The sequence below is a fragment of the Alosa sapidissima genome, chromosome 1 (assembly GCF_018492685.1).
Source record: "Alosa sapidissima isolate fAloSap1 chromosome 1, fAloSap1.pri, whole genome shotgun sequence".
Taxonomy (NCBI): domain Eukaryota; kingdom Metazoa; phylum Chordata; class Actinopteri; order Clupeiformes; family Clupeidae; genus Alosa; species Alosa sapidissima.
The window spans coordinates 31,558,894-31,583,421 of NC_055957.1; the positions used below are offsets into that span (position 1 = coordinate 31,558,894).

At 41.9% G+C, this 24,528-nt stretch overlaps 1 protein-coding gene across 5 annotated transcripts in view; it reads right to left on the reverse strand.

Moving 5' to 3' along the window:
• The window catches only part of stk11 (serine/threonine kinase 11), a 50,637-nt gene that overhangs the window by 2,171 nt on the left and 23,938 nt on the right, over positions 1–24,528 (reverse strand). For 2 of the 5 annotated variants that reach the window (XM_042099444.1, XM_042099976.1), the window contains exons 8-10: positions 21,789–21,846; positions 15,891–16,090; positions 1,137–1,396 (exon numbers count right to left, since the gene is read on the reverse strand). In XM_042099444.1, coding sequence (XP_041955378.1) covers positions 1,197–1,396; positions 15,891–16,090; positions 21,789–21,846 — 458 coding nt within the window. In that variant the 3' untranslated portion in view covers positions 1,137–1,196. Of the gene's footprint in view, positions 1–1,136; positions 1,397–5,175; positions 5,462–15,890; positions 16,091–21,788; positions 21,847–24,528 lie in introns of those variants that run through there. The other 3 variants (XM_042101595.1, XM_042100802.1, XM_042102378.1) reach the window with 3 other exon arrangements.

Consider the following 24,528-nt stretch of genomic DNA (forward strand, 5'->3'; position numbering starts at 1 on the left):
ACATTACCAATAGTACTGACCGAATATTAAATAAATCGTTTGCAAGTTATATTAGCGTGAACATTGCGTTTTCATCAAGTTATATGTTCAGTCGTTATGTCTCGTCAAAATTCACTGATGAAGGAAGGTTCGCTTTATCCAAGAAAACCATACTCGTTTCAGTTAGGCTAGACTAAAACTGAAGAGATGAACTTGGCACTAGTCATGTAGTGGTGTTTTCTATAGCCTATTCCTTAACCTGTCCTTCTTTGAACCCTTTAAAAATGTTGGGATATGTCTGCTGGGTGCTTAGCCAAGGTCTATGTTTAGCCTATTGCTTTTGAATGACTCTGAAACATATTTTACTCCGAAACATATTTTACAAACGGGCCTCTGTGTACCTGATGGCTGGCCTTCACTATCCACGATGTATCCAAAATAGTTCCAGAATTCACTTAATCTTTTGTTTTATCTCTTTGTAGCCTTGCCTTTGCACGGGTGACGCAGAGGTAAACCAGACCGTGAGGGAGGATGTTAGCACACTCTCAATGACCGCTCTGTAGAACTGTGCCAAGATCCCCAATGTCACTGATTCTGACAGATACGCCTTCAGGCGTAATTGATTTACCATCATCCATCGTGCCTGGCCTCTGAAAAAAGCTTTTAAGGCTAGTCTGCCTGGGCCTGGTCATGTTTGAACTCATTCGTTCGTTGTTTAACAGACATTTTAAGCGTGCGCTTTATTTGAAATGCAGCATAAAGTATGCGTGTTGCTTAATAACCTTTAAACGGTAGAGCCTGTTCCTTTAAATTAAAACATAGCCAAAGGATGTATTCTTGCTATTCTTATAGGCCTACATCTTAGGCTTATTCTCAAATTCAGATTGTGTTAGGAAGATGGGATTATTAGCCAATTTCAATCGAACAATTTGACCGGAGAGATTTAATTTTGTCGGACATTTCATTTTTTCCCCGGCCAATGTCCGGCAATTACCGGACAACGAAAACCCTGGGCGACACATTCCTATTTTGCCCAGGGCGCAGGATTGCCAGCCCTGCACGCACACATGCACATCCACTAAGGATAAGTTATCTTCCTACTTCCTGTTTTAATTTCCAAGTGACAACAGAAGCACGCACACACACACAGTACTGACCGATAGGAGTTGTGTGTTGAGGCCGTGTGTGTGTGTGGCAGGCAGGGTGTGTGTGGCGGGTCATTGCTGCTTGCAGGTGGAGAGCTTGCGGATCTTGCTGGCCGTAGACAGGCCCTTGCGGGAGGGATTGGACGAGGAGCTGGACCTCCGCTCCGTCTTGGGCTTCAGCGTCGCCCCCTCCGTGCCGTTCACACACACAGCCTTAGACAAGTCCCGGCCTCGACCCGCCGCCTCCTCGTCTCCGTCCTCTGCAACTTGCCCTGGATAGAGAGAGGGAGAGAGAGAGAGGGAGAGAGAGAGAGAGAGAGAGAGACGGAGAGAGAAAGAGAGAGCGCAAGAGAGAGATGCACACAAATGGTTTTATTGGGATCCAAACACAGCAACCTCACATGATTCAAATACTTTGAAAAGAGTAATTGGCGAGATGACAAGTTTACAAGGCTCACATACTCTTAAGGCCGTACACACAAAGTCCGATTTTTGAAAATGTTGATTTTGTGAAGAATAACACAAAAGTTTGCCATAAAAAAAGTACACACACAGTATAACAAAAGCAATGTGGTAGAAACAACACAAACTGTGTTGTCCCTATCTGGACATAGAGATGTGTTGAAAACCACAAGTTGTGTTATTTTCGACACATTCGTTTTAAGAGTGTTTCAATCCATTACTATTAAATATTTCTTGAGAAGAAATACACATATGGCTACAGTGGTTAGAGGCTTAAGGCCATCTGCTATAGGCTATCCCTTCACATTCACAATAGCCTACTCCTAGATATACATATATTTATTATATTATATTTTTATTTTATTTATTATATTACCTGCTGACTGGTGTGAATTACTAGAGTATCCAGAGTTCTCTGGCAATGAGTAATGATGCATGTTACTTTTACCCCTTGCATCGCGAGGAACCAATCACATCGGTGTATCTGATATAGGTGGGCCTTGAGGCGAGCTAAACAGATGACAACAGCTGCAACGAATCAGTAAACATTGGTCGTAGTGTTATCCAATTGCGTCGAAGTCCGGAATCAGTCAGTAAACATTGGTTGTAGTGTGATCCAATTGCGTGCAGTGAGATTTTCAAATGCATGCTTGATGCCACCCCTTGGTGCCATTTTCATTATTCGTGGCCAGACCCTTAATCTTTCTTGATTACCAGGGTCTGGGTTTTCCAGGCTAGTGAATTACTGATTGCTTTCTAAGAATTGTACTTAGATTGGCTGCTAACAATCAAGAAGATGAATCTATATGCTGCAAAGAAAGGAAATTGAAACACCCATCACTGGGCTGCTCAAAATATTTAGCCTAGGTCCACTTTCAGAATTTCACATTTGGCCTTGGCAAAGGTTGGCGATCTCTGAGTGCCTTTTAGTCAACCGTAAACCAATTATCAGGACGAAATTCATTTTGGTGTGCAGATTAGTTTTGTATTGTTTTTTTTTTTACTATATCACCATCCAGAAAACCCTAGGTGAAACTATAGCCCTGTATACACAATGTTGTGGATGAAATGTGCTGTTTTGGAGGCAATTCGTACTGACTTTAGCCTACTAATTGTGTTACAGTAGATGTGATATTCCTCGTACCCCGCTCCAGTAGGGAGATGTGCTCCAGAGGTGTATGCGTATGTTGTTCAGGTGTGCTTTGTAAGTGAGAGAGAGGCGTGTTTAAAAACTTCAGAAGACTGTGTGTGACGGATCGGCTTACATAGTTTGGATAGCTGCAGACAGAATAAATAGAAATCTGCAGTTTCTTCATGCTAATGTAATAGAGCGACACACACACACACACACACAGAACCATTGTGCTGCGAGCAGCGTTTGATGTAATGGGTGAGGTGAGGCCTCACATCTCTCTATATTTGTCCTTCACTGCTTTCCTGATGATCTGCCCCTTTCATGCCTGGTTTGTTTTGCTCAATCAGTCTCGCCATCTCAGTCTCAGGTTCCAGAACAATCCAAACCCTTTACTGACACAGGAGACCTGATCACCTTTCCTGCCTGATGCACACTGGCGCGTATGCTATCCTGCAGAAGATAGCCCTTAATGTCCACATACTATCCTGCAGAGGATAGCCCTGCTTAATGTCCACAAACTATCCTGCAGAGGATAGCCCTGCTTAATGTCCACATACTATCCTGTAGAGGATAGTCCTGCTTAATGTCCACATACTATCCTGCAGAGGATAGTCCTAGTCCTTAATGTCCACATACTATCCTGCAGAGATGACTGGATTCCCTTCAATATTTTTTTCCAAGTTAGACTAAGCTAAGCTAAATTTAAATATTTTAATAGGCCTTTTATATAATTTATGTGCATCTATTGTCCCATATGCAGCACAGCAAATTAAAGTTAATCCACTACTTTACATTTTGCATACCAGTTGTATCTAAACCAACCAAAGCTTGACTGAAACATTGTAAAACCATCGACTTGTTTTAAATTAATTAAGAGACAGGTCCTCCTCGCATGACCCTGCTGAAAACTGCTGGTTTCATCTCAAGCACGCACGTATTATGAACGCACGTTTTTTTTATGTATCCAGAAGCCAGTCGCCGACATTCAAAAATGATGTGGTTATATTTCACAGCTTTTGCGAAGTAGGCCTACTGGGAAACGCTGGCAAGCAAGCTGCTGACAGATATTACAGGTATTATAACTTAGACAAATATTTTCTTCCCTAGGCTAGGCCAGCAACACACGCTGGAAAAATGCAAACAGATCAACCTAACATGTACAGTATTTCCTCCTAAATTGCGAAAATGTTTGTTTTCTTTTTCTATCAGTCCGTGGTTCCTTCATAAATTGTGCAGCAAATTATCAGAAGAGTGACAAAAGCACTGGACGTGAAGACTGCTGGTCAAATTATGCGCATAGTTTGTGAAACAATGCTGCGTCCGAGCAAAGATTCTAGATGCCAAGCGCAACTCCAAAAAGGAGGACAAATGAGCGTCCGGCTTGAGGCTGCGCCGGACACCGGACAGGGCTTTTAAAATACATATGTCCGGCCTAAACTCGAACGTATGGCCAACCTATCGCTAACTGGCTTACCAACTCTTTCTCCCGCTCATTCTACCGCTCATGTAGGCTACCTGCGTATCTCTCAGGCCTTGGCTACACCACGAAAATGTCAGGCATATTTGTACATGCTGTATTATTACAGTTTTCACACCTTTCCACACCCGTGAAAAACATCTTCACTCTGCAACCACTACACTTCCTCCCGTAGCCTTATAGTAACTTATACAATTGCGTTTTAAATACACGAAACCGGATGGAGACACTTGCTCTCTTGCACTCGCTGGCGGTCCCATACGCAAATTTAATACCTCCCTTTTGAAAATTCAAGACATCCCAGACAATTTAAGATGCTTTTAGGCCTTAAAAACCGAAAGTTGTATTTAATACTTTTTAAGACTTTTTAAGGATCAGCGGGAACCCCGTTTCCCCATGCATATGAACGCACCATAGGTTTCCTTTATGTCTAGCAGCCTATGCCGATTGCTGTAGGCATGTGATTGACATTTGTGCAGGGTAGAAATTCGACTGAAATTGCATTAAATCAGGTTGTTTTAACTAATATTAGACTGCAAGATGGAGTTTTGTCCACTATATTTAAGTTCCCTGTAGACTAACTTGCCATATTAAAAATTCCCAGTTTATTACCATTAATTCCCGCTTATTCCTGTTAATTCCCATATATTCCCGTTAATTCCCATGGAAAGTTTCCAACTTTTTAAATTCCCGGAATTTTGCAACCCTAGTCCTGCTTAATGTACACATGATATCCTGCATATGATGGTCCTTAATGTACACATGCTATCCTGCAGAGGATAGTCCTGCTTAATGTACACATGCTATCCTGCAGAGTATAGTCCTGCTTAATGTACACATACTATCCTGCAGAGGATAGGCCTGCTTAATGTACACAATATACAAGGCACAGAACTTAACCTAAAGGTTGCTGTCTTTTAATACACACTGGAACTATGTGAAGTTTAATATGAGAATGTGTAAAGCTCCAGACGTACACAGATAACGGGTTCTGCATCAGGCCCTGTCTGGAAACACTGCTGCATCAGGCCCTGTCTGGAAACACTGCTGCATCAGGCCCTGTCTGGAAACACTGCTGCATCAGGCCCTGTCTGGAAACACTGCTGCATCAGGCCCTGTCTGGAAACACTGCTGCATGCTGGTCTGGACTTCCTGCTGAAGGTAGGAGGGTGGGATGGAGGGGAGAGTGGGAGGGAAAGGGGGTTGTGACTACCCTGGCTAGCCTCTGTCTGTCTGCCTGTCTGTGTCATCACTGGGCAGCTCCTACTTGATGGGAAATCAGAGCAAAGACACACAAAGAATCACTGCACTGGTTGCACTGCACTGGCTCCAGAACACATGACTACACTGGCTCCAGAACGCATGACTGCACTGGCTCTAGAACACATCAGGGTTTCCCGCAGCACTTTGCAGTCAAGGCGGCCGCCTTGGCAAAACAGGCCTGCCGCCTTAACTTGCCTACGTCGTCAAAAAAAAAAAGTAGTCCACCGTGTTACTCTGTCCTGTTTTCTCCCTTTCATTCCAAACCGTGACCAACGCCAGTCTCCCTTCTCCGCAGAACGCATTAAAAAAATAAGAAACGTGCCATGAATCGAAAAATAATCAGTTTTTATAATCTTTATGTATGTGATATGCCTCCGAATCAGAGCTAGTGAACGGAGCTGAGCGGTGCAAATATCCCGCTCCTTGCTCTCAAGAATCAGTGAAAATCACAAACAGCCACAGCTCCGTTTAATTGTCAGGTGTGATTAACCCATTTTTACTACCTTAGTCATAAGGATTTATTCTGGTCATTGTAAGTGCCACACACACATATTACATATTGTTTTTTTCAGCAGAGTCTAGGCTATCCAGATCTGCAATCATTTCATGTATTAGTATTAGCTTGATTTTTTTTTTAAAGAATTAAAATATAAAAAGCATATTATAAAAATTCTTATATTTTGACATTTTGAGCTCTACATGCATTTCATGTGTGTGTAGGGCAGACTGTCCTGAATCGGGCAATATAATTGCCATGTTGGAGGGATACTCTGGGGCTGAGCCATTTACAGAAATATGTGGTGTGTGATTTATGGAAATACATGCCATTTTTTATTTAGTGATGAAAAATTACCTTTCTGCGCTCCATATCTGTGACACGAACTTATCTGACCTGACTTGACCCGAGTTTGCGTGTTAGCATGTGTGCCTATGGTATGCAGTCATAATGATTCTCAACTTTTTACTGCATTGCCATGAACAAAGTAAAGGCAAAAAAGGTGTTTCTTTGTTGAACAAATTGGGATGCAATGTGAGCCTTGAACTGGATGCCATGTAGAAATTTGCTATCTCAAAACCGGATTATGAACATGCTTTGCCATAGAGAAACACACGATGGCGTTGGATTATAAACATATACTTTGCCACAAAAACGTGGGGTAAGTCCAGGTATATGAAGTTATTATTTTGCTGTAACTTTGTCTGTTTTATAACCCAGAAGGATGTACTTGGTATCAAATGATAGCTCTGTGTCTCCTCTTTCATCTGACATGCGTGGCATACAGTGGGCAGTGCTTCGACTTGGGCAGCTTCACTCGCGGTCCGCGCGTGGGATCACGCGGTATCACGCAACTTTAATTTGTATTTTCCCAGTGTGACGCTGCAACAACCCAAACAACCGGTAGATGGCTCAAGTGAGCAGGATGTCTCGTAAAAAGAAATGGAGCCTGGAAAACCCTACACAGACTTCACTACAAACTTTAGCAGACTAGTTTAGAAATAATTTAATAGCCAGAAATATGCCTGCCCTGCCCTAATAAAGAAATATTTGGTTAACTGCGAGTGAATCCCGTTTGCAGCCGTAGAAGAAACGCAGGACAAATTAAACATTCTGGTTTTCTCCGAGTGCAACGATGATAGACAGACATCATTTGGACAAAATATAGAGCATATTAACCTCCGTTGCTCAGCCAAATGCCTTCCTGTTACGTCCTGTTATCACGGAGTTACAGGCGATAAACGATTTTTGATGGTCACAAGTTTACTTCATTAGCGGTTTATTTTTTTGATTATTAAAGAGTGTTTTTCATTTAAAGGTTTGACTTCGTGCTTATTCAGTAGAGCATTTAGTGCTCTTCCCAATCCCAGACATTCACATTGCATGTTTGTTTGTAATGGATGCAACCGCGAGATACGCTTGTCATAGGCGCCGATACCGTGGATGCTCCGTCTCTCGGGCACCCACTGAAAACATCGAGCACCCACGTGTGACAGCTTACAGTCCCGGCTAAATTTACATTCATTTAAAATCAAACATCGCAGTTTATGTTAAATTCAGCATCTCTAGTAATGTGATTGGATATGTTGCTGTCAATTCCCTATTTCATATACTAACCACCAATGAGAGCGTCTCTCGTATGAAAATTCCTGACACTTCCCACCTGAAGAATTAACGCAAAGCTTTGTCGGGTCTTCAGCCCCGAATGTTTAAAATGTATATAGCCCTGAATATCATTTTAAAAGTAGTCTGACAAAGCTTATTGTTTTGTGACACAGCTAAACACTGGTACCTCATAGAACGTCTATAACATAGACTAGGTGGTCGCAACTCACAAAAGTAAGCAGATAGAAAGAACTCACGCAAATCTAGCCTACAACACGCAGACAGCTTTATGCGCAGGGGGGAGAGAGCGCGCGCGCGCACTGTGCCTTATGATTGTTGTTTTCTGATGGTATCTTGCTAATTCATTGAACTGCATTAGGTGACACAAATGGTATTGCCTTTATCTTATAACTCCTTGTCTGAGCGACTACCAGGCCTATGGTTTTTAAAAGTCAGATGTTCCCTGACAAAGACATTCGAAAATTAAGAATGTTTATTGACTTGAAAAATACACTAATTTTTGCAAACTCCCTTCATTCAACCCTTGAAGACATCGCGGTCTGGTGCGCTATGTAAATCGTTTCTCGTACCATTTAATTTCTCAGAATTTAGGTCTACTAGGCCTACAATAACGTCATCACCAAATACATCTTTTATTTTTAGTTGATCAACCACAAAGAGTAGCATAGGCCTACTGTGCACAGTGCACTGACGACTGTAGCAGCCCAACGTAACCAGTTGTTGTAGATGAGAGGCAACCCCTTGTTTCAGATAGCCTGGACAACATGTTACCTGGGTGTTGCCTACATTATTAATTAATGGTAGCCTACAATAGTTAATTGATTCGCGTAACATATTAGTTGGCTCAAAGAGTAGGGAATCAGGATGGAGAGTCACGCGTGTGTTGCTTTTGCGGGATCGAATCCAGTTTAATGCTAGTTTTCAAAACATATATTTTTCTATATTTTTCAAAACATATGTCTTTTGTCCGAGTGGCTGTAATGTAGCCAAGCGCTCATGGCGTATGAAAAGCGACTTCAAACCGCCTAAAACAACTTGTTTGTGAATGTCTGACAACTGCTGCAGCGCATGCACGCGCAAGGAAACCAGTAGGTGGAGAAACCAGAAGGCACACAACACCGGAACGATTTTAAGGCTATTTCACATAGGCTACTCAATGGTGCTATTTCACGCATTATAGCGACCCCCACTCACCGGGGTTAGTGGAAGGTGTTAATAGACGATTGGCGTAGCCTACAGTGGACTAGGGCTGTCAAAATTGCTCAAAAATGACGTTCGAATATCCCCTCTAAAATAAACACATGTATTCGAATTTATTGCAATATCTAGGCTATATTATTTGCGCATTATGTCAGTGATGCGCATCATGTCATCTGTTTTTAACTTTTTGTATGGTTATTGCTTGACAGGGGGGATCCCAAGCAGCTTTCAGCCATAAGGCATTTCCTAATTCACCTGACACTGATATTCAAAATGTTGAAACTATTTCGGCATAGCCTATAAGCAGTTTAATTAAATGTAATGTTAGTTGTAAACAAACGTGCTACTTGGTGAGGCTTGGCCTCACAGATGCGCTCGTGCCTTAAATGGCAATACAAATCTTCACGATAGGCCTATTAACTGACCGCCCGATTCACGTTGGCTGGGGGGCAGGGGGGGCCATCAGACATTTTTTCCCAAGGGTCTATGAATTGTTAACCCGGCCCTGCCCCCAACGAACGCAACTTTCCACCTCTGAGATAGCTGAAAAGAAGTCTAGAGGATTCCTAACTCACTAGACCTACTTACTGTAGGCTGCGCAAACCACAAGCCTGCATTCGAGGCAGGCCTTCTGTTGAAGAATTTTATATAAATCCCGCTAACAGTAATCCTCCTACCCCCCCTACCACAGCTGTGGATAGTGTGGCATGCTCACGCTTTATGTCTCCTTCTTGCAAACTAGGCCTATAGCCCAACCATTTACATCTTCAAAAAATAACAACTTGCCAGATATGCCTTCATAAATTTGGGCTTCATTCAGCATTTTGTTCTTCCACTGGAAATTACTCTTCTACATTTGCTGCCTGCTGCATCCTTTCTGTTTGTATTGTTTAGAAAATGTTTGACGTCTTGAGTTAATGCATTAAACATTGTTTGCTGGTAACCAGCCACAACCACAGGCCAAACCCATGAACAAAGACGCATTGATATCTGCAATAGTTTTTTTTTTTGGCGAAACAAGCTCAGCCGAACAAGTCATACTGAAGGGAGAGGCAACTACTTGTTTATTCTACTAACCAACATGTAAGTTACGACTGTTTCCCAAAACTGTCGTACTTACATAGTACTGTAAGTTTGGACCATGATAGTTTCCAAACTTCAGTAGTCTGGACTAAGGTGGTTAATGACGTTTAGTAGCACGTGAATGGGCACCTGCACATACTTCTGTGGCGCATTGCGTTAAGGCCGGCAGATGACAGCCGCCGTTGCACAGCAGTTACCAGTCCCCTGTCCAAGAGTTCGAATCTGGGTTAAGACGTTGACAACAATATTGACATCGTTGTTTACCTAAGTTTATCTTTTGTGCAGATCATATTATCAAAATCAGATTCAGCCTTCTTGGCTTGGTTTGCGTAAACTAACAAGGACCCCCCCATGAAAATCAAAGGCTACATATTCTCAGCTGACTCGTCAAAAAGTGCGCACCACCTTATTATTATCTGCAAGTGTGTGACTTTTACTTACGTGCACATGGCTGCAAATTGACTTTTAATTTATGTATTTTCTGCCTTGGGCATTTTAAAATATGGATGTATGGTGGTTAGAAGTGTAAATATCAATTAGAAACCTAAATATATTTATAATTATTAATTTGCAAACAAATAACTGGCGTCAGTGACGTCTGACATGAAGATCCCTGGAACTATGCTTCTAGCATTCTACCACAGGTCGAGAGGTGTAGTTGTAACTACACAACTTTACGATAGTGGTTGCGAACGTTCATTGCTACTATGGTTTTGGGAAACACTAACGTAGTGGAACGATGCATTGGACTATGTAAGTTCCAAATATGAATGTAGTTCTGCGGCATAAAGCAGATGTATTTGTTTATTCTACAGAAAAATAAAAATGACATGTCAAGCAGTCAATTGACTACATTGCAGTCAAGAAGTAGGGCAAATTAATTTACGAAACCAAAACGTGGGTCATAGTTGTCTAAGCCTCTATTGCGTAGCCTGTTAAAAACGTCGCCAGATAGTATTAAATAGGCAACAACATTGTTTTCTGCAGAAGCCTACCCAAGGCTACAGATTAATTCTGAACAGTTATTTCTCTACTGGTTCAATTATCACACCACTGTTTTGATTTGCGTAGTTGCGTTAACCCAAACACTGACAATAATGTAGACAGCAAATTTCGATTTCGATTTTCGTTACCACCGTGTAGTCAAGCCTTAAGCCATACCCAAGTAGCCTAAATCGAGGTAATGTTTAATTATGCATGATTTATTTTGTTATTGAATTCGTAGGCTGGGATTACTCTCGGCAAAAATTATGTTTAATGGTAGATTCTGCTTTTTCAGAAGGGACCGCAGGCAGAGCGACGCACAGTGGCTGAAAGTGGTACTAAAGCTTCACGCAGCTTCACGCCGCGTAATGCGCGAATGAAGTGGTCATTTGAAAGCGATGCCCGCTGTATCTATCCGATCACAGGTCCGCGAGTAATTTCAACGAGAGTAATGGGTGTGCAGCGTTGGTTTGTGTACATTACGTTAATATTTTGCAGTCACTTCGTCTGTTTTTATAAGCCAGAAGGATTGATATACATGGTACCAATGGATAGCCCTGTGTAGGGCTGGGCGATATATCGATATAAAACATATATCGATATATTTTAAACTGCGATATGGAATTAGACCATATCGATATAGTTCAAATTTGCGCTGTGATCCTTGCTCCACGCAAGCCGCTGACTGCTCTCTGCACTGCTCCCTGCGCCCCCCGCCCCTCCTCTTTCATGCACAGAAGGGGCAGGAAGAGACACTCTGGCACTCTTCAACAAACATAGTATAAGTATAAGTATATAAGTATATATACTTTTTTGATCCCGTGAGGGAAATTTGGTCTCTGCATTTAACCCAATCGGTGAATTAGTGAAACACAAACAGCACACAATGAACACACATTGAGGTGAAGCACACACTAATCCCGGCGCAGTGAGCTGCCTGCTTCAACAGCGGCGCTCAGGGAGCAGTGAGGGGTTAGGTGCCTTGCTCAAGGGCACTTCAGCCGCGGCACACTGGTCGGGACTCGAACCGGCAACCCTCCGGAGTCCAGAGTGCTAACCAGTTGGCCACGGCTGCCCTAAACATGGAGAAAGCAACAATGTCTGAGCGTGCGGAGGGGAGTCTCTTGGTTAGTAAAAGAAAAAGTAGTAGCTCGATAATTTGGAGATGGTTTGGATACACATTTTTAGATGAGCAACTAAACCACGCTATATGTATGGAGTGCCATAAGCACGTTTCAGCCATTGTAAAGCAATTTACAAAAGATTCACTGAACAAAAATGTTGATGTGGTACATGAAAATTTAATTAAAAATGTGGAGAATGCAATGCAATCAAGCATTTTGGGCGATGCGGAGTGACAAGCCGGCAGCAGATTAAATGCCCACGAGAGAGAAAAACATGCGTTTTAAAAAGACGTGCACAGACCGGTTTTAATAGGACGTGCAGACCAAAGCTGCAGCAAGCAGGTGATATTTAGACATTTATTTCACAAAATCCAAGACCAAGAACAGACAGATATAACTGGACACAGAGTCCAAAAATATTGAGAATTCTATAGGGAATGTTAATGAAGACGAAGGAGTGAATAGTGGCAAGAGGCAAGCCGAAGGCTGCTGACGAGTGCCCGCGCTAATTGTGAAGCAATTTACAAAAGATTCACTGAACAAAAATGCTGATGTGGTACATGAAAATGTAGCTAAAAATGTGGAGAATGCAATACAATCAAGCATTTTGGACGATATATTGGCACAAGCTAGCAGCAGAACAATTGCTTGGCTGGCCACCTCCGAGACGGCGAGAGAAAAAAATATGCGCATAGCCACACATGTTACAGCGCTGTCTGATAACGTTAATCTAATAATGGAGCGGCCTGAATGCGGGACTATTGACTGGACGCACCAACTGAAAGTGTTGTGAATCAGCCTCATTTCTGTAAATGTACATACTGCGTCCTTCTTATGGTCATCTGTGATTTGTGTACCCATGTGTACCCTGTGTGTGTCTTTGGTCTGTATGCAGTGTATCCATTGTTTATCCTTGAATGATTAGAATTCAATGAAAGCCTATCTAGATGCCTTTTGCCCATCACCAGGTGTGAAATGTTAATGTTTGTAGAACAGCATGTGTCCAAGCCTCTGAAGGACTTCCCAGGAAAGGGGGTAGTTTTAATTAAAAGACAATAGAAGCTGACCAGACCTGATGAAGGCCTAATCCTCATCCTCCCTTTCTATTGCATATTCAAACTGGGTTGGACCTAGAGGTCACTCCTTCTCTATGTGTGTAACTTTAAATAAGGTAGACTATTTCTGTATAGACAGAGAAGTCAGAGAATACTGAGAAGTCAGAGAATACTGAGAATCTGGTGAAATCCATGATGGGGTGAAACAAACATGTACTTCTCTCCCTTGAGGGCCACTGGCCCCTCATTGAAAAGAATAAAGCCTGGATCCTGATCTTGCATCGTCCTGATTGAGTCTTAAGAGAAATATGGTAGTAAAAATATACTATCACAACTCTGACTTCAATTGAACCCCATGCAGAGACACACACACATGCGCATGGACCACTTTGCCTCTCTCTCTCCCTCTCTCATCACTGAAGTCAAATTATAGCCTGGGAGGTGCTTCTACATCAACCGCGATCGACAGGAAAGGAAAACAAAACGTTTAGAGATCAGGAACCGTCAGGAATTTTGTAAACACAGAAGCATGACAGCCTGTAACGCGAGAGAACATGGATGTGTTCTCCATTTGAGGAATGTTATAATCGATTGCGGATGTGAACAGACAGATTGACACGGAGCGCATAGTAGGCCTACTTTCACTTTCTAGTGTGCATATTCAGTACGTGAAAGATAATTAGTAGCAAAACAGCAATCAAATATTAGCCTACATGGCAGTGAGTTTTGTTTTCAAATGTTTTCATGCATGTCTAGATAACGGGTGAGGAATGTTTAGGAGACAGACTATCGTAAATCTTCAAATTACGGCTGGGGTCTTTTTATTTAGGCTGCGCAAAGCACAGCACCTTTATTTGGGGCATGGCTTACTGTTTGATTATATTGCTAAATATTGGGACTGATGACCACTGAAATCTGTGGGGTATTTGATGGTTCACTATTAAGTTTCATGTATGAAAGGGTATTGGGATTTCCATCTGCTTATTGCGAGATAAGGCATCCGCTTTCATTTATTCATGGAACGTGAGTTTTGCTGAAATGGAAACCTTATTCAGCCTAAATTTAGTAATTTTTTAATTAAGCATGATTTACTTTTTTATAAAATTCTTAGGCTGATGCCTGGCAGCAACAATTGTGTTTAAATGTAGGTTACTGCATCAGCCTCTGGCAAGCGGGGGCTGCATGCAACTGGTAGCTTGAGAGCAACGCGTCAGAGACTCATGGTGTAAGACAATGACTTTTCATTGGCAACAATATTAAACCAACCAACAATATAAAATATTAAGAAGAGCTCTTTTATAAGTTAAATTGAAACAAAACTATTACTTGCCTTTTTTTGTCCGAATCTGAGGCCCAAACAGAATTCTTGCCATAACGGTAATTTGAGGATTTAGGTATGCACGTGTTTTTCAGGCATAGCGCAACCACTAATCTCTGACTGAAAGAGCACAGAACTTGTGCATTTGAGAGTGCTCTCTCGCGGCTAGACAGTAATGTTTCATGTAGGGTTCATGTCAGTTAATATGAATTAACATTTAAAAGCATGTTCAATTATATATTTTTTCATATATGTGACCAGGCATGGCAAAACCAGGCTCAAGTCGCAGAGACGCAAGTCGCGAAAAACGACTTTGAAGGTTTTTTTTTTTTTCAAAATTAGTTATTTTCGGTTTTTTGCAGAATGTGCAAGTTGAAGTCCTAAAGATGACCTGAATCTGATGAAGGCGACTTCATTACATTGGAGAACATCCCTAATCTAGAGCTGACCTTAGCCGAAGATAATTAATACGAGGAAGAATCTCTCGGTCTGGCAGCAAAGGAACTAGATAGTAAGATATCAGATGCTATTTCCACAGTTACATTTGACGGGAATAAAGTTCGTGTGTTAGAAACTTTATTCATTGCTACTAGCTAACGTAGGCCTACTGTCGTTATCTATTGGCACCATAGGCTACTAGCCAAAACCCATTACAGATAGTTTCGGTGGGCAATTCATTTGAATAATGCGAGAATGTCTTGTTTTGACTGATGGCAGGGTGCCTTATCGTGTGTGCATTCAAATTAACAGGGTTTGCAAACGTGATCTCATGTTTGTATAGTTCGCGTTTTAGACTATTTTATCCATTGCTAAACCTGCTAAATCCATTGCCAACTTGGTGCCTTGCACTGGGTGTTCATTCAAAATAACATGGTTTGCAAACGTGATCTCATGTTTGTTTTAGACTACTTTATCCATTGCTACTAGCTGGTTCTGTAACCCATTACAGATAGTTTCGATGGGTCATTAGCATTTCTCAGCTTGTAGCTTTGAGATGTGTATACTTTAAAATGGCTACAACTTATTCAAATATTATCGGATCTCCATGAGTGAGACACCATTGGATAGCTTTGAAACTACACTTTCGGAATCTGTGAATGACTCAAAATGTCTCTGGGGAGACATGTGCCTGGTTTTGCCATGCCTGGTCACATATAAGTCGCACCTGACTATAAGTCGCAGGGCCAGCCAAACTATGAAAAAAAAGTGCAACTTATAGTCCGGAAAATACGGTACTCATATTTGACTGAACAGATCATTTTACAGCTCTAACTTTGCGGAACAAATATCGGTATATATATCGTATATCGATATTCAACCTAAATATATCGGGATATGACTTTTGGTCCATATCGCCCAGGCCTAATCTGAGTGTATGTGCATGTGTCTCTGTATGTGTGCATGTGTCTCTGTATGTGTGAGTGTGTGTGTGTTTGAGCATGCGTGTGTGTGTGTGCACATCTGAGTGTATGTGCATGTGTCTCTGTATGTGCGAGTGTGTGTGTGTGTTTGAGCATGCGTGTATGAATGTATATGTCAGTACCTGGTACTGTGAAGTCCTGAGTGTAAATGATGTCATCCTCCTCTCCGTCAAAGAGCTCGTCGTCATCGTCCTGGTCGGCGTAGCCGTGGAGGTCCTCCAGGTAAGGCACCACGCTCATGCTCCTCCAGGGGTCAGACCCACCCGCGCTGGGGGGGATGGGCACCGGAGCCTCTGACGGAGGGTGTTTCTTACGCACCCAACTACAGCGAGGGGGGAGGAGGGGGGGGGGGGGGGGGGGTCTTTAGTTTTAGCAGCTACTTTTACTGCAAAAACATGTAGGCAACATTGTACAATGTACCATACCTATATCATACCAATAAAGCACAGGTCGAATTCAGAGAGAGAAAGAGAGAGAGAGAAAGAGAGAGAGAGAGAGAGAGAGAGTGAAAAAAAGAGAGAAAGGGAGAGAGAGAGCAAAGGAAGCAGTGAGAGACAGAGGGAGGTAGAGAAAGAGACACAGAGAGGGAGAGAGAGCAAAGGAAGCAGTGAGAGACAGAGGGAGGTAGAGAAAGAGAGAGGTAGAGAGAGAGAGCAAAGGAAGCAGAGAGAGTGAAGGAAGTCGGATGGGACGGATCATAGACTGTATATATAGAGCTGGACAGTGGGGTTGCATTCAGCAGTGTTCTATGGAATTGAAGCCGCCGAGGCGACGCCATCTTGGAAAATTTGCAACCAATTTGAAGTGCGGCTGCGCAGCAGAAGTTGAAGCATGCGCAGTGAAGAGGAGTCGCGGTCAGGCACGCCCACTCAGCGAGTTAAACACGCCCCTTGTCGAGTGAAACCCGCCCCCTTCTCCTTTCCACAACACAGGTCGACCATAGGCGGCGAAGGCTAGCTGGCTGGATGAATTTAGCGGCTGTGAGTTAGCTAAACAGCACAAACAACAGTCTTCGGTTTGTTCTTGTCTGGTAAGTGTTGTGTATCAACTGAAAAGTTTTTTTGTCTATTGTTGTTCTTAAATACGTCTAAGAGAGCTTATTATGTTGATTACAGACTGTGAGAAATTAGTATGGTGAATACTAATCAGCTAACAACAGAAATACGTACAGCGAATTACATGCTAACGTTTGCAGCTACATTAACGTTACTGTAAACGGTAGGCTAAGTTAGTCGTTGAGGTGAAGATTAGCAAACAGCTCCCCTAATAGTCGATGCATGTTTAGTCGGTTTTATTAGTTTGTGCGGTTTTCAAATATCTCAATCTGAATGTATGCCATCTCAACATGGAGTAACCATTGACTGTACATGGAGATTACACAGTCAGTACAGTTTATGATAAAGCAACGTTAACATTATATGAAGCATGGACCTCATCAACCTGTCATATTAATGTAACTACTAGCCAGTTTGCCAACGTTGCATTTTTTCTAACGTTAACAACAAAGACACCTACGTTAGAGCTACTTCTGTGACGGTAGGTCGGTAGTTGTAGACTGCATAAGTGAATGATCGATAAATGAAACGCCTGCATTAAACACTACGCCAAGAACCAGTCACAAATTCCCAGGGATATCGGTGAATATTGAGAAAGTAACACCATAATTTGTCATCTAACGTCCATGATCAGTCTTACTGATAACGTTATTTTTCGAGCTGACACAAGTTGATAACATTCACATATTTAAATATAGAATTTAATATTAAAATCGCATGTTTAAACGTGTAGTTAACATTAGGTAGGCAGTGAAATTTATTGCACACATATTTAATTAATTGGTATTACTAGTGGTGTTGAGTGCCTCCTTATATGCTTTGTAATGTTGTAAAATTGTCTGACTAACTTAATTCTAACTTTACTTTTTGCAGATAAGGTATGGGTGATGGCTGAATGTATTGGAGGTGGCGGCAAGGTGGTCTCCATTAGTCTGCAAGGGAATGCCTACGTGAGGTGGTTTGGCTGGGGTGGCATGTCCTCCCTCTTTCTCCAAGTTCCCAGACATTCATCTCCCCGACACCACCCACTGTCACTGGATCAACCTGAAGCCCCTTATACATGGGACATGGCACAGCACCACTACATTCTGAAACACATGACTTTCAATAACTTGCGTGGCACCAAGATAGGTCTGTCGCTGCTCTGAACCTTCTGTTAACGTGACATCATTCATACTTGAGGCTGTACACATCACTTTGTTTCTATTTTCTTTATTGATGTCACCCAAACTTCAACTTTCTGTATGCCCCTGAACTCACACAAATTGTAAATTGCAATGTGCCATTTAACCAGTGGTGATAGAGAGATAGATAGATAGATAGATAGATAGATAGATAGATAGATAGATAGAGATACTTTATTGATCCCCAGGGGAAATTCAAGATAGCTGTAGTTAGCTGTAGTGGTGGGTATACTGTGAGCAATCCTTGCCTATTTTAAATGGGTATACTGAGATGTGAGTAGGACTGTGAATGATGGTGACTATGGCTAACGTAACTTTGGATCAGAGCCCTTTTACTTTACCTATCAACTGGCTAATGCTAGCATGATTTAGCATGCTATGAGCTAATATACTTAGCATCTACGAAAGTACAGCACATATCTTTTTTTCACAAAGAATCTGTCACAACTAACAACGATGTCTCTTACAAACAACTACACAATGTATGACTATCAATTTGTATTTAGTCAAGACTCCGATAAGATATAGCCTAATGATAATAACAGCAACACTTATTTAGGTTAGATTATGTGTCGAAATCTGGTGTCGTTAAAATAAGGGAGCGATGACGTGGTCGTGTCTGCAGCATAGACGGTAAAACATAATGGACAAACGCCCTTTTTAGATTTGCTAATATAACATAAAAAAAAATAATTTCAGCGAGAAAAGAAAAATTGTGTGTATTGAAGCATCTTGAAAACTATTTTTTCGAATAAAAAGTTGTAGATACAAAAATAGTTTTAGGTGAGAAAAGTGACACGGAAAGGTGGCTACTTGGCCATTGAAATACATGGGGATGGGCGGAGTTACACATTGTACTGCAGCCAGCCACCAGGTGGCTCTGGACTAACGCTCGCATCACTCTTAACAGACGGCACACTGTCCAGTTCTATATATACAGTCTATGGGACGGATATGGAGAGGGGGAGAATAACCAGATATTAACAATCAATTTGTATAGACGAAGGTAAACAGGGGAAAATACATGACTAACGCATTTACCTACAAGAGACATTGCAAATGCAGTACAATTTATTATGCAGTTCAGTCTCTCCTGCCTGAATGACTGAGCCACAGTCATTGAGACTCAAGTCACAGATTGAGCACAAAATTTAGGTGCACCCAAATTTATCATCATCACTGTTAACGCCACAAAACCTTTTAATCTCTCTCCATATAGCTGAGCTGTTGTCAGAGCATGTTGGGCGGAACAGTAGCCCTACTTTTTTTAACAAAAAAAATCTATGGGTCTATTCTCTTAATTTTAAGTTGGCTGTTTTGTTACGTTTATTTCCTTTCGTTTATTTCCTGTAAAAGTTTGCCAATAGGTTGCTTAGCTTATTTCGGAAATGTCATTAAACCCAACAGCAGGCCTAAATTAACTAAATTACATAGCCTAGGTAGGTTAGCAACACAAATTTGAGAGGTCAGCAAATCAACTTAACAGTAGCCTACTATTATTCATTGCTGTGCATCCACAGCATCACTTAAACTAGCAGCCATGTCTCGCTGTTATCACATGACAGCTGCAGGTTGAAAACTGTGTGTGAGGAGAAGAGACACATAGGCTACGAGAAGCACTAGAATAGGGGTCTCCAACCTTTTTGGGAATGAGGGCTACCTGAAGGACCCGAAATCATATGGACAGACCCTCACCCCTTTTTTGCGTGGGTAATCCTCTTAAATAATAGGCCTGTGTGATTTTTACTTTTAAATTATCAATATTATGTAGGCCAAGCAAGTATAATATTAAGCAACTGTATTTCCATCTGATTCTTCAATATCAATATGCAACACTACCAACATTTTTGTTCAGTTAATTTCAAAGTTTGCATGGGGAATCTAATCTATTTTTTATTTTTATTTTGTGCAATTAATAATTTAATTTAGGTTACAATTTTTAGCATTACCCTCAATAGTAATCGACCAGACCACCCTAATTTATGAAGACGCCTTTTTGCACAACTGAAATCTCTCCATGATCTGGCAAAAAAAGGTTTTGTTTTTTACCAGGTAATGCACAGTCCTGCACAGTCACGCATGCCATACAATTTTCACTATTCCTACGGCAGTAGCCTACATAAGAGAAAAGGCCTGTGAGCTAAAGCAATTGTTTTTCAGTCCTTGAACCTTGAACAATGATGCAATAACCGTATTTGACGAACAAGAAATGGCCACAGAACTTTTACAAAGATATGCCTCAAGTTTTTTTCTCCCTCTCAGTAGAGAGTGAGTGAGTGAGTGAGTGAGTAGAGAGAGTGAGTGGACCAATCCCAAAGTCCGGACTCACAGACTTTGGTACGCGTTCTCGCAAAATTCGTAAGGGTTTAGTGCAGTCCAGAGAGAGAGAGAGAGAGAGAGCGAGTGTGTGAGTGTGAGTGAGAGTGTGTTGGTGTCCGAGGTTACGCTTCCTTCCCACAGGAGGACCACTGCAGCTGGCTCGCCGGTTGCCATGGAGAAGCCAGACTCATCGGACCAATTTAGCAGCATGTGTTAAAAGCCTCCAAGTGCCCTGTCACAGGAAGACTTGTGCATGCACACACAATAGACACACACACACACACGAGCCAGCAGGAAGTATGGAGGATTTGGAGTCTGTCTTTTACTCCATCCTTCTTCACACTGTTTCTCCTCTCTGCTGTACAGCCTTCACTGTCCTCCATCCACCCCCTCCATCGCTTAAACACACACACCGTATTAATCCAGCCTAGAGTCAGCATCTCCCTCTCTCCTCTTCTTTCCTATTCTCTTCTATTCTCTCTCTCTCCATCCTCCATATTCTGCTGACTTCTGGATGCTTCTGACTCAGAGCTCCACAGAGGGAAAGAAGGAGGGATGAGAGGGACAGTGGAGGGGAAGAGAGGAGAGAGAAGAGGAAGAGAGTAAGGTGAAAGAGAAGAGGAGATACAGGCAAGGGGAAGATTGGCAGAGACAGTGAGAGAGAGGGAGGGAGAGAAGAAAGAAGAAAAAAGAAGAGGCAGAGAAGAGGATAGGAGGGAGGGAGAGATGTAGGGAGAGAGGCAGGGAAGAGAAAAAAGAAAGGAGAAGAGGGGGAGAGTGAGAGAGAGGATAGAAGGGAGGGAGGGTGTGTGTCTGAGCAGAATAATAAAAACCCTTGAGCGTGACGTCACTACCAACGTCACAGGGAAACACACTGCTTCACACAGAGGACACACACTGAGCTGCACACACACACACCTTCTGTATAAGACTTCACTGTACACACTTTTCCTCACACCAGCTGTGCACACAAGCCAGCGCACGCAGGCACACCCACACAGAGCTGTGACTCATCGCAGAATCAGGGGGGTGTAGGACTCGTACTGGACTGGTACAAACCAGATCCAGCCTCCGGCGCACACGCACACACATAAAGGCAACATCTATAGCTCACGTCTGGCAGGTACACGTGTTTATGTGTGTGTGTGTATTTGTGTCAGTGCATTCCTGTGTATATCTAAGAAGGGCACAGGCTGCGGTAGAGGTTCACTGATTACTGACATTATGCCGCAAATGAAATCATTTCATTGAGAGAGAGAGAGAGAGAGAGAGAGAGAGAGAGAGAGAGAGAGAGAGAGAGAGAGAGAGAGAGAGAGAGAGAGAGAGAGAGACTAAATAACAGTCTTGATGAGTTCTAGACACTGTATGATTTGGCAACACTTTTTTCACGAATTGTCATGCCAATAAAGCGTTTTTAATTTGAATTTGAGAGAGAGTGAGAGTGTGTGTACTTGAGACATACTTGTGTTGCCGTATGTGCTGTATTGAAAATCTCTTCTCAGGGTCGTATTCCAGCATTCCTGAAGGAGCACAAAGAACAGAGACATGAAATTACAAATCTGAAAAACATCACTCGCATCCTCAAAATATCTGTGTGTGTGTGTGTGTGTGAAAAGGAGGAGTGAGTCATTGTAACATATGCTTCAGTATAACTTAATCTGTGTGAAGCACACATACAATGACTGTGTGTGTGTGTGTGTGTGTATGTATGAGAGGGAGACACACATTTCATGCACTGTGCTTATTTCTAAAGCTCAAGTCTGTAGCAGGTGCTGCATCATCACACCCTTTTCAGTGTGTACATGTGTGAATGAGAGAGAGAGAGACAGAGAGAGAGAAAGAGGGAGAGAGAAGAATGAGTCTGCAGGTGATAATGGCTCCTGCTGTGATTACGTGTGCTGCTGACCACAGCGTCACAGGCAGCTCTAACCACACACACACCTGAACTGTGCAGATTGCGCCTTGTTATCTCATGCCTTCTTGCCCTCTCCCCCCCTCTGCTCCCTCCTCCTTACAGGACCCCATCCGGCCGCATAAGTGCATACACACACACACACACACACAACTAGGGGTGCAGCTATCGATTCGAAATGGAGTATTCTAGCGATTATTTCATCGATCGATCAAGTAATCGGATCAAAAATAATTTTGCATTATTAAGTGCAATTTATTAATATGCACAACAAATGTCTATAAACTAGCCCTAACCACTTCAAAGTAAAATCTGTTTTATGTAGATTTGTGCATCTGCAGCATTATCAATACTACCAAATAACCTCCCTTACAAAAAATAACTGCAGTTTTTTCAAAGTACAGTGCAGTTATACTACAGCACTGCAGTACAGTATACTGCATTCCAAATGATTATGCAAATTAATTTTTTCTCAGATTTTCCTAAATAGTTGATGCAAATGACAGTCAGTATCATTTTCAAGTCATCAACCGAGTATAATCAAATCAAATTTTATTGAACAAACCTCCCAATGATAACAGTATTTAAAAAAAAAAAAAAATGAAAATGCACTGCTCCAAATTATTATGCAGGTCATATGAATTAAATCAAAATTTATTTCAATCAAAAACATCTTAACAGGCCAAGTTACATGTTAACATAGGACCCCTTCATTGATATCACCTTCACAATTCTTGCATCCACTGAACTTGGAAGTTCTTGGAGAGTTTCTGCTTTAATGTCTTTGCAGGATGTCAGAATAGCCTCCCAGAGCTGCTGCTTGGATGTGAACTGCCTCCCACCCTCATAGATGTTTTGCTTGATGATGCTTCAAAGGTTCTCAATAGGGTTGAGGTCAGGGGAAGATGGGGGCCACACCATGAGTTTCTCTCCTTTTATGCCCATAGCAGGCAATGACCCAGAGGTATATAAAGATGACTTTGCTAGGGAAGGCACGGTTCTTCTTTTTGTACTAGGGATGCACGATATATCGGCGGCCGATATATTATTGGCCGATAAGTGAAAAAATGAAAATATTATTATCGGTCCGATAAAAGAATTCTGGCCGATAATTTGCGCCGATATTTTTTAAAGTCCTAATTTAGGCCTACGTAAGGTCCGTCTGGCTACACTGAGCTACTTGAGCTTGGTTGGCTATACTTTTTCCTCAATATAATGTCAGCAATGTGGTCGGGGAAACGCGCTGGTCGGGGAAACAAACAAACAAACTCGTTAGTGGGACGAGTACATAAGTAGGCCTAGTTCTAAGTTGTGTTTTAGTATTATATTTGCATTACTTTAGCTTGGGTTTTGTATTATTACCTAGAAATATGCTAACTATTCCTGCTTCAGTTCCAGACAGGTCATCATAATAAGTTATTAAAACCTTCGGGGCTAACCCCTTTCATTTCTGCTGCAGCAGGTTGTGCGCAACAGAGTAGACGGACATAAGATACAGTCTGAGGAGTTGCAGCTTTATTCAGTTACCCGCAGTTGAAACTAAACCTAAGTTTCCCTCACAAACTCTGATTTGGTCGCTATACTGTAGCTTATTCCAAGCTGAGCCGTTTATGAGTGTTTAGTCCTAAATGAAAACGATTCAAACTCTCTAGCCACTCACTCGCAATTCACTGACGTCAGGTTCACTTAAAGGAGCCACACATACTGTAGGGCTAGGCTACTGTTATGTTGACTGCTGTACTATTGAGGACTATGAGTTCTGTCCATCATTTGGTGGTAGGTAAAATTACTGCAATAAAATTATGCGTATTAAATGCTTTCCCCAAATCACTTTTCTCAATTTTTTTTCAAGAGTAATATTATCGGTAATCGTATCGGTATCGGCCACAACAAACCAATAAATATCGGTTATCGTTATCGTTGCAGTTATTTTAGTCCTATTTGGTTAGGTAGCCTACCCTAACACTGGGTGTGTGTGTGCGTGCATGCACGCGATAGAGAGAGGGAGAAAGAGAGAGAGAGAAAGAGAGAGAGAGAGAGATGAGATGAGTGTGTGTGTGTGATGAGTTTTTTTTGGTGTAATGCTCACTTGCAATTTTACATGAATTAGTTTACTACTTAAAGTTTGCACAACTTAACATCATATCGACTTACGACACTAGGCTAACAAGGCAACAACACTTGGCTACGTTCTAACTAGCTAATATGGAAATTAACGGGAATAAACGGGAATTAATGGGAATAAACTGGAAATTTTTAATATGGCAAGTCAGTCTATAACAGGGAACTT